General features: G+C 36.6%; 1 protein-coding gene across 1 annotated transcript; it reads right to left on the minus strand.

Annotated features, from left to right (window-relative positions):
• Nucleotides 1-332: 332 nt before the first annotated feature.
• Nucleotides 333-9576, minus strand: meox2b (mesenchyme homeobox 2b). Its single transcript, XM_067426064.1, has 3 exons — nucleotides 8767-9576; nucleotides 4997-5169; nucleotides 333-1297 (listed from the first exon to the last, which is right to left on the minus strand). Exons 1-3 carry the CDS (start codon nucleotides 9254-9256, stop codon nucleotides 1076-1078), a joined length of 885 nt encoding a protein of 294 aa, XP_067282165.1. The 5' UTR covers nucleotides 9257-9576; the 3' UTR covers nucleotides 333-1075.
• Between the last annotated feature and the right edge of the window lie 818 nt (nucleotides 9577-10394).

Genomic DNA, 10394 nt, shown 5'->3' on the forward strand with positions numbered 1-10394 from the left:
ATTTGTGATGACGCAGTGAAACATAAAAATTGTGCTATTTATATGATTTATCACATTTTTTTATGTGGTTCAGATACAATAATATTTAGAGTTTCTGTTTATTAAACCAATTTCCTTCATTGTATCAACTCAATTTTTTTATTTCAATGAACTAAACATTTTGAAGGCAACCAGGTTACATACTTTTTTAAAGTTAAACCAACAATTTTTATATATATATATATATATATATATATATATATATATATATATATATATATATATATATATATATATATATATATATATATATATATAGAAAAATTTATATATATATTACCAACCCCAAACTTTTGAACTGTAGTGTATTTTTTTTACTCCTTCAGTGATCATGGAACATAATTTGCAGTCCCCAAGTACACAAGCCTCAGGAAAGGCAAGTGAAAATGATCCTTCAATTATCCGTCTAAATTAAATCTTTATCAATATGCTGCATATGTCGGTTTGAATCCATTTGATTACCCAAAATACCATATACTGTCTAAAAACGACTCTTTTCATTCTAATTCAGTCAACAAATATGCTGCGGATTGTCATTAATGGCGTCCTTTGTTTCTTTACAAATGGACTAAGATAATACTTAGTCTGTGCCGTCACAGATTTTTATAAATCTATTTTTAATCAATGATATTTTTATCAAAATCTGCAAAAATACAGTAGCAATCAGTTAGGCCAAAACTTAAAACAGTGCAAAAATCCTCTCCAAGGCACTCGTGTGGAATGTTTACAACATTCAAACGTATACATTTATTTACAATGTCAAACGTGAATGAACGCATAGTCTCTTGACAAGTGTGGCCACCTTTAAACCCCTTTGACGTTTATTTAGACTAATCTTCAAAGTTTGGTGCCATTGGGGGCTGAGTTCTGGTTTGCAACCCAGTGAGCATCTGTTTCACAGACCAAGAACAAACCCTCACCACTCAGAATGAAATAACAAAGCATGGCCCAGTACTAGTTGTTAACAGCCTTCGGAGTACCAACATAGTTGATTCCTGAGGAAATTGCCAGGTTGGGACTGGGTGGAGTCCGGGCATCATAAATGTGCGTGCTCGGAGCTCTGGTCACTGTCGTGACTGTCGTCCTCATTGCTAGGAGACCCGATGGGATGGTGTAGTCCGACCATTGGGGAAAACTCGGAAGGCAAGAGAGTTCCTTTTTTTACGTTCACCAGTTCTTTCTCGCGTGCAGCGGCCCCTTGCTGACCTCCTTTCACCCGCTTCCATTTCATCCTTCGGTTCTGGAACCACACCTTTACCTGCATGAAAGAGAAATGATGTTCAAGTGGTCATATTAAGTAAATATACAAACAGAAATGCAGAATTGTAGATTCTGATAATAGTTTTTTTTTGCATCATAATTTCTACATAACAAATGCGCATAAACATGTTATCCTAGTTTAGTATAATTTGATATACTATTATAGTTTTTTGTTAATATTTTAAATTAGATTTTATTTTTACATTTCTATTTTCTGTTCTGTATATATATAAGTTTTAGTAATTAAACTAAACGAAGATGAGAATTTTTTTTTTTTTTGCTGAAAAATAATATATTTACATTCTTTTATATGTTAATGAGAATCAATATTGGAAATGGTATCTATATAAATTTGCATTTAATTTATAAATATTTCAATATATTCAATAAATGAACCATCTATGGACTGTGGGGGAAGAACTTCATATCCACATCTGCTCTAATTTAATGTATTAAATTATTAAATGTTATAATCCTATGCTATTAATATAATTTTACATTGTTCATTTTGTGTCAATATTTGTATTTAACATTAAATATCTACTAAACAATGTGATGGACATATTGAGACGCAGCATGACAAATAGTCTAGATTTAAACAGTAAAAATACATTAATATCTACGGAGGTACAACAATGTATTCGCAAAAACGAATGGTCATTTTGTTTAATTGCAAAGAATTTTCTGTGAATTTTGTTGAATTGCACTTCAGTAAAGTTCCTGATAAGCGTCCTGTGGCCAATTAAAAAATGAATTGTGAATTTCATATTGCTTCCTCGAGAACCCAATGAGGTTCATTCTCGTGTTAGCAGCACATTTGAGCTTCCACATAAGAGGTTTATTCTCGCAGGTTCAGTGGATCTTCTCTTTATGTTCACTGATCAATGTTTATATGTGAATAAAAGCCTAAATGCAATCTTTTCATCATATAAAGTGATTGAGTCTCTTCAGAAATTTTGGATTAAACCACTCAATTCATATGGATTCGTTTTATGATCTCTAAATTATCTTTTTAAAGCATCAAAGTGTCAGTTGCTTAGCTGTCAATGAAGAATACAGAACTGGCTCAGATTTGATTCAAAATATCTTAATTTGTGTTCCAAAGATGAATGAAAGTCTTACAGATTCGACACGGGGCTGAGTAAATGATAGAATTTTACTTTTTTTTACCCTTAAAGGCAAACAAATGAATAAATAAGTGTTGTTTGCTTATTAGGAAACATTTTTGGCAAAGCTTTAATACAGTAGTCAATTACACACAATGTTTATAGGGCTTTATTGGTATCTTAGCAACGCAGGCGTCCAAGATCTGCATCAGGGAAACTCAACGCCACTTTGTGGGAATGTGTGTTAGGGTGTGTGTTATGGCACTTTCCAGAAAGAGTTGTTTTGGCATGTAGGCCCCCACTCTAAAACCACTATCATGCTCACTGTATCAGAACCCCCTTCATAGTATGCCTGTGTATCTGATTGGATGAGCGACAGATTTAAAGCGTTCTGCCAACACAGCACTCAGATCCCACACGTATAGACCACATACATAAACCAAGAAAACACCTCATTTCATGTGCGTTGCAGATAGATTCGAAGGGTCCTTCATATCTGCTTTTAATCTTTAAACTTCCTCAAAGTCACAGTGGATCTGCTCTTATGTTTTTCTTTTGGAAAAGACTTCTGGGAAGTTTGGTGGAGCAGCGATATGATTGGCTCTCTGGGGGACTAGCTTTGGCTCTCTAGGCTATTTCCACCTGGTCAGTTATGTGCTGATGCAAAACTCCTGGTCGCCCGTTGACCCATGTTCCAGGTTCTCCTGACTTGACACTTTTCTCTGTATTTGCGTCTCTGCTGCAATGATCAAGCTGCTGCCTAAAACGGGTCGATCAGATCTGGACCGAGTTGTGGCGCCTCGCCCCCCACCTCGGGCTTGACTGGACTATTTCAGGCTGAGAAGGTTATTTTAGGAAGCGCAGCGCAGGTATTTTAGAGTGAGCTCCTAAATGAATCGGCAGATTTCCTTACATGATAAAAACTTTAAGTTGAAGTGTGAGAAATCTTTTGCAATTCTTTGAAATAAAGGTTTTATGTATTTGTGTGTGTGCGTGTGTGTGTGTGTGTGTGTGTGTGTGTGTGTGTGTGTGTGTGTGTGTGTGTGTGTGTGTGTGTGTGTGTGTGTGTGTGTGTGCGCGTATGTGAAATAAATTGTATAAATCCAATAGGCCTAACATCAAAGGTGCACAGAAAGGGCTGTTTTTCAGACTTTGTTGTTTAAGATGTGAGATCTACCCACATCCACAGATTTCTTGGATCTGTGCTGAGAGTCACTGGATAGGAAGAAACTGTGTGGAGGAGTAAGAAGGAGAAATGGGAATGAAACACATAAAGGCAAATCCTAGGTGAGTTGCTTATAAGGCTGTTTTTTAGGTCAAGACTCAGCTGGAATGATCCTAAACTCTGGAGTGGGTGTGTGGGGTGTGTGGGAAAATTTGAAGAAAGCATTTTGTACAGTGACCTTCATCACCGCCTAAATTTAAATACATATAAAGATTAATACGCAAGACCGGCGCTAGTTTTTACTCCAGTGAATATTTCTCAAAGTTGGTATGTTTTTGAGTTGAGAAAAAGGGGGAGAGAAAGTATGGAAACATTACTATTTTTAATGTTTTTGATAGAAGTCACTAATCAAGCCTGCATTTATTTGATCAAAACAGTATTGTGAAATATTATTACAATTTAAAATAATGGTTTTATATTTTAATATACTTAAATATTATTTATTTCTGTGATGCAAAGTTGAATTTTCCTCAGTTTTCATATCTTCAGTGTCACATGATCCTTCAGAAATCATTCTAATATGCTGATTAATTATCAATGTTGGAAACGTGATCATTTTTTAGGATCTTTTGGTGAATAGCAAGGTAAATAATAACAGCATTTATTTAAAATATAAAGCTTTTGTAACAATATACACTACCGTTCAAAAGTTTGGGGTCAGCAATTGTTTTTCTTTCTTTAAAAAAAAGAATACTTTTATTCAGCAAGGACGTGTTAAATTGATAAAAAGTTATAGTGAGAGTCATATTCTTAGCAAATATTTCTATTTCGAGTAAATGCTGTTCTTTTTAGCTGTGTATTCATCAGTGAATCCTAAATATTATCACAATATTTAATATAAAAAAATATTAAGCAGCACAACAGTGTATCAAAGCAGCATCAGAATGATTTCTGAAGGAACATGTGACACTAAAGACTGGAGGAACTACTGATGAAAATTCAGCTTAGCTTATATATGTATATATATATATATGCACATACATTTATTTATTTTTTTTTAAAGTGGGAATCCCTCCCTCAAACCAAATGAGTAAGCTATATCATAGGGACCTGGACCTTTTGACACAGGGCCCTGTGTAAACACGCCACTCATCTCTAACGTAAAACATATTTTTAGAGAGCTCATACTGAAATATGTTGAGATTTATATCAGAAAATGAGGGCATATAATTAAATTGGCTGAGAATTACTAACATTTAGCATTGCGCTTATAACTTTATACGACTTGATCACTTTAAATGTAGTCAGCCTTTATGCACGTTTTTTCTTTTTACCCATCAATCTAAGAAATATTTTCGAAGCCAGTGGAAGTGCCATTGTTATGTCTCCTGGTAACAAGTGAAAACAGGCTCAGCATTGAACGTACTTGTCTCTCTGTGAGGTCAAGGTTGACAGCGATTTCGTAACGTCTAAGCCGTGTCAGATAGTTGTGGTGAGCGAATTCTGATTCCAGTTCTCGAATCTGTTCCTTGGTGAACGCTGTGCGCTCCTTCCTAGGTTTACTGCTCACGTCTGACTTATAGCTCCCATCCTGGGAATCTGAAATGAAAAACAGATCACTTTCCAGCCGCTGTAAATGCACAGAAAAAGAAAAAGGAAAGAAAAAAGAACATAAGAGAAAGCAAAAAGGGTGAAATAATAAGATGGTGTGATAAACTGCAGGGCTCTGAAATAAAATAAACGAACAAAAATAAAAATGAAAGCGGAACAATTTGGCCTGCCAATCACCATTTATTATGGCGATATGGCTCTGGTGTTTTTAGCAGGCGGAGAAGGGCAAGAGAACGGAACACACACTCTCAAATCTGGCCTGAATCAACAGGGCTTCGTTCACACTCTCCAACAATCAGATCAATTTACTCTTTATTTTCCACACACTTCTCGTTTAACAGAATACTTTAAACGTTCCCAAGGAACATATCTGATTGGTCCAAAAACGATCAAATTCAACTGTAACTGTGTATGAGTAGATTGAAGCTTGTTATACAATATATTATAGTTATAATAAAATATAAAGTCTTTATTATTAAGGTACAACATAAGAAAATATACATGAGGGTTTAGAATCACAGAGTTAGATCCCTTTATTAGCTTCATTTTAAATAATCCATTTAAAAAGAATCATTGCAAAGTTAAACATTTAGCTTGGTGCTGCCAGAACCGTTTCTTTAAAAGTATAGAACTGAATAGTTTATCAGTGAGCAAAGTATGTCAATTCCAGAGCAAAATTTGCTAAAGCAATTGTTGTTTAAAAAGAAATAACCCTTAAAAAAGTACTTTGTGGTACATCTACATTATTTAAAAATATTACTTAACATCTCTGAATCAACCTATACAGTAGGTTAATCCAAACACACACACACACACACACACACGCACGCACGCACGCACGCACACACACACACACACACACACATATATATACATAATTTAGGGGGTCGATAAGGTAGAAATAGCCTTTAAATGTGAACAATCACATGCCATCACAGTGCAGTATGTGAAAAGCATTTATGAGTCTCATTATTATGCAATTATTATGTACAGTTTCTTTGAAATATTTATGATCTAAAACTATTGTACTGTGAGTTAACAGATTGCTAGGATTCAATACAAATCAATGTGTTAAAAAAATCTTTAAAGGAAAATATGTTTCCAATGAATATCTTTTAGCTTGCCATTCGAGGACGGGCATGATTTAGATGTCGAATTTTTGGCTCCTTTGAAAGCGGCAGAAAAATACAGCTGCTCTAGAAATCCAACGTTTTTACAGTACACGAGATTATGAGCTTTGAAAATCGTATTTCATATGCAACATCACTTTTATGAATAATCTATAATCTGTTCAGCCTATCGCTGCAAAATCTCGACATGTGACACGGCTTTAAATGAAAACCACACTGCCTTTGATAACTGCCAACAGACTTGAGGAAATTAGATTTGGTATAAAGGTACAGCAAGTGCCAACAGGAGCCTTCTGGAAATTTCTACCACCATTGGGCCTATCCATCAGTATGCCATCAAGCCATAAATAACAGGCACCTGCATAAAAAGCTACAGCATTTAGGCACCTATCATGACAAAAAAAAAAAAAAAAAAAAAGAATGAACAGTATAAGATGGTGTAATGGAGTTCAACTAAATGTAAAGGTGACAAAAACCTTGAGTTCATTCTCAGAAACACAACAGTGACATTTTTCTGAAGACATTCAAAATTCCACTTTATACAGTACGACGACATCTCATTGTTCGTGCAGAACAATTTTTTCTGCACCTCTGTTTTTAAAGACTATATGTCAATGTCAAACCACTTAGATCACCAGGTGTGACATTTTCTATTGTTCTTGAAATTTAAGGGTCACATTTTATAAAAGCTGTCCAGCTGCAGCTCTAACGGTTTTCCCCAGCCGTAAACGGTGCGTATGCATTTGGGGGGTATCAAAAGCGCAGCTGCGGGCAGAGTGAGCCTTTAACAGCGGCTTTCACCTGTGGTCCATTAAAGACCTGAGGGTAAATGCCAGAGTGACTTACACCTCTGAGACTGATGAGAGAAAGAAACAGGGCAGCCTCACAGCACCAGGCCCTGCCATTAAAACACTACTGTGCCGTGTCCAGCCCGTTCTGGATTCTGTTTCTTTTGTTTAATTACCTCCTTCATTCTCATTTCAAAAACCTTTCTCTCTAAAATACTAGACATGTCTCTAGACGTATCAAGCTGATTTTGACCATATATACAACTGCTCCTTCTGATATATGTGTAAAGCTTGCACTCTCCTCTATATGGTTCATGGATGGATTAGAACGGGTGAATCTCATCTCAATATCAAATGTACTGTACTAGTTTGATTTTCTGCTTATTTTTTTCTAACAAAGGGCAGTTGTATTGAATTATCCCAAATACTTCAGAAATAAAATCCATTTACTACATAAAGAACCCCTTTTTTTTAAGACGGACCAACTTGTATAAATAAAAAAAATAAAAATGTGTATTAATAAAATTAATTTTTTCCCTATTTTAAATAAATGTATTTGTGACAGAATAACACTAATGTTTTAAATATCATATATTTTTCATATATATATATATATATATATATATATGTGTGTGTGTGTGTGTGTGTGTGTGTGTGTGTGTGTGTGTGTGTGTGTGTGTGTGTGTGTGTGTGTGTGTGTGTGTGTGTGTGTGTGTGTGTGTGTGTGTGTGTGTGTGTGTGTGTGTGTGTGTGTGTGTGTATGTATATATATATGTATATATATATTTAATTCTCACAAAATCTTGCTAAATAAAACAATTTACTTAAGTTATATTAAACTAAAGTTATTAAAGTTAAATGTAAAAAAATATAATTTGGTGTATGGATGCATTTGCATGAATATTTATTTAAAATATATATATATAAACAAAATAATAGTTTTATTTTAAATTCATAGTGCCTAGTAAAAATGTGGTGCTCAATTCTAATTCTAATTCCAAACACCCAATTCTCTATTCCAAGACTGTAAACTTGTTTGTTGGTTTAACTTAAAAAGTAAGTAACCTGGTTGCCTTAAAAATTTGAGTTTATTAAAATTGAAAATTTGAGTTGATACAATGAAGAAAATTGGTTTAATAAATAGAAACTGAAAATATTATTGTATCTGAACCACATAAAAATGGGATAAATCATGAAAATAGCACAATGTGGCATGTTTCACTGCGTCATCACAAATAAAACACACCCAAAAAACAAACACAAATAAAATTACCCAATGCTTACAAAATATTGTAATAATATTTAACTAAAGGTTGTCGATTCTCAAAAAGTTCATTGTATTAACTCAAATTTCTTTTTTTAAATTGAAAATTCAGGCAACCATGTAACTTATTTTTTAAATATTTTTATAGTGCAGATTACAGTAAATAGACAATACATAAAAAAATAAATAAAATAAATATATGAGTAATAAAAGTATGATAAAAGATGATATTCATTTCTCCAGTCATGACAAGCACTTGAATTATTCATATTGTAATAATCCAATTTGCCTAATATTTTTTAATTTAACTATTAAAAAACATCTACATAAAGAAAAATATTTATTAGAAATAACACACAAAGATTTATCTACTGGATGCATAAGAACACAGAAGAAAACATACCTGAACTGTCACTCTTTCCTTTGCTGTTCCGTCGCTCCGGCTCAGCAGGTGACATGTTCTGTCTCCCGTATTCTCCAGGCACACATGACACCCCAGAGGGGTCACTTCTAACGAGCGTTGGGTTACCAGCACACAGGCCCTGTGGACCCACTCCTCCTGCACCGCACAGTTCTGGAGCGGCAGAGTCAGGGTGCGGCAGGCAGAGGTTGTGGCGCTCGCCGTCGATCGACGCCATCTGCGGGACGTGCCATGAGGACTGATGCTGCGAGTGGTGTGGATGCTGCGGAGCGGGGTGAACCCTGTGATGAGGTCCTCCGAAGCTGCCCTCCTCCCCCGCGTAGCTGCAGGGCGGCGAGGGTCCTGGGAGGTCGGGGTAGGAGACGTGGTCGGAGCGACCGTGCAGGGCCAGGGAGGACTGGGTGAACGCCGGGTGCAGGGCTTGGGATGGGGCGTGCGGGCTCCGGAGGCATCCGAACAGAGAGTGATCCATGTTCTCTTAGTGTTGAAAGTTCCACTTAACTCCAGACTCTGCGAAACCAGGGAAGCCCCAAAAAAACACAGCCTCGCACCCGTGGCCACCGTAGTCCAGGAGCCGACGGCGAAAGGAAGAGGGAGCGGGCGGCGATGAAAGGCAAGGCCTCCGGTAATCCTGAGCATGCAGTCCCGTTGCCAGGCCGAAAAAGAGGGTAAACACACACAGCCTGCAAGAGGAAGCTCGGGTGACAGATGGGAGAGAGAGAGAGAAAGAGAGGGAGAGAGAAAGACAGAGCCGTCTGGGCCCGAGTGGATACAGCGCTTCTGGAGAAGTGGTGTTGGAGCGAGGGAACGTGGGAGGGGGGGGTTGAACGGAGGTGCTGGAGGAATGGATGTTATATATAGGGCGTAACATGAGAGGGAGGTTGGGTCGCAGGCTCCTCGCTACTGACCACATGCATACGATCTTCCTCCAGAACGACAAGGTACAATAAATCTGAGGCCAGCCAACTAGTTCTGGGCTCATGAAAACGGGGGGGACGATATTTTGGACTCTGGCTATCTGATCCCACGGACACTTTTTCTAAGAAACGAGTCGCATAAGCTGCTAGATAGTGAGTGTGGTATGGATCGAAGGGGTTATGGGGGTCTAAACGGGGGGACGGAGGATTGGGCTGAGGGGTTTTGGGGTGCTATCTTGTGTCTATACCTGTCTGTGCATTTACCCAAAATCATCTTGTCAGCATCATCTTGCAAAATCCTGGAATTCGTTCAGACTGTTAAAAAAACATATAACAATATTTGACTTGACTGATTTAAATATCCAGTCTGCATGAGATACCGGTAACTAATATTTAACAGATAAAATCTGTTAAAACGACTTGTATAAAAGTGTCTTTGTATTTTAAATTTAATTCATTAGCAGAACTAATCAAATAGGAGACTGACAGTCTTCTCTGCAAACGGCAAGCTGGACTTGCTGTTGGAGACATAAAACAATATGCAGATTTCTATAAATCTGTCTAGAAATAGATACACTGGTCACTTATAAATTATATTAAAAAAAAATATATTGCAGAGAACGCAGATGCTGTTCATTCTCGTATGTATTTCTCAGATGGAAAACCATATTTCTCTCCCAGAATGCTCAATGA

The sequence above is a fragment of the Pseudorasbora parva genome, chromosome 19 (assembly GCF_024679245.1).
Source record: "Pseudorasbora parva isolate DD20220531a chromosome 19, ASM2467924v1, whole genome shotgun sequence".
Taxonomy (NCBI): domain Eukaryota; kingdom Metazoa; phylum Chordata; class Actinopteri; order Cypriniformes; family Gobionidae; genus Pseudorasbora; species Pseudorasbora parva.

What these genes read in the sequence shown, in the direction of transcription:
- meox2b (XM_067426064.1), bottom strand. Translation starts at nt 9,256, where the DNA reads ATGGATCACTCTCTGTTCGGATGCCTCCGGAGCCCGCACGCCCCATCC. An exon ending in AGGAAAGAGTGACAGTTCAG is followed by an intron (nt 5,170 to 8,766) that starts GTATGTTTTCTT and finishes TTTTCATTTCAG; the next exon opens with ATTCCCAGGATGGGAGCTAT. An exon ending in TTGACCTCACAGAGAGACAA is followed by an intron (nt 1,298 to 4,996) that starts GTACGTTCAATG and finishes TCTTTCATGCAG; the next exon opens with GTAAAGGTGTGGTTCCAGAA.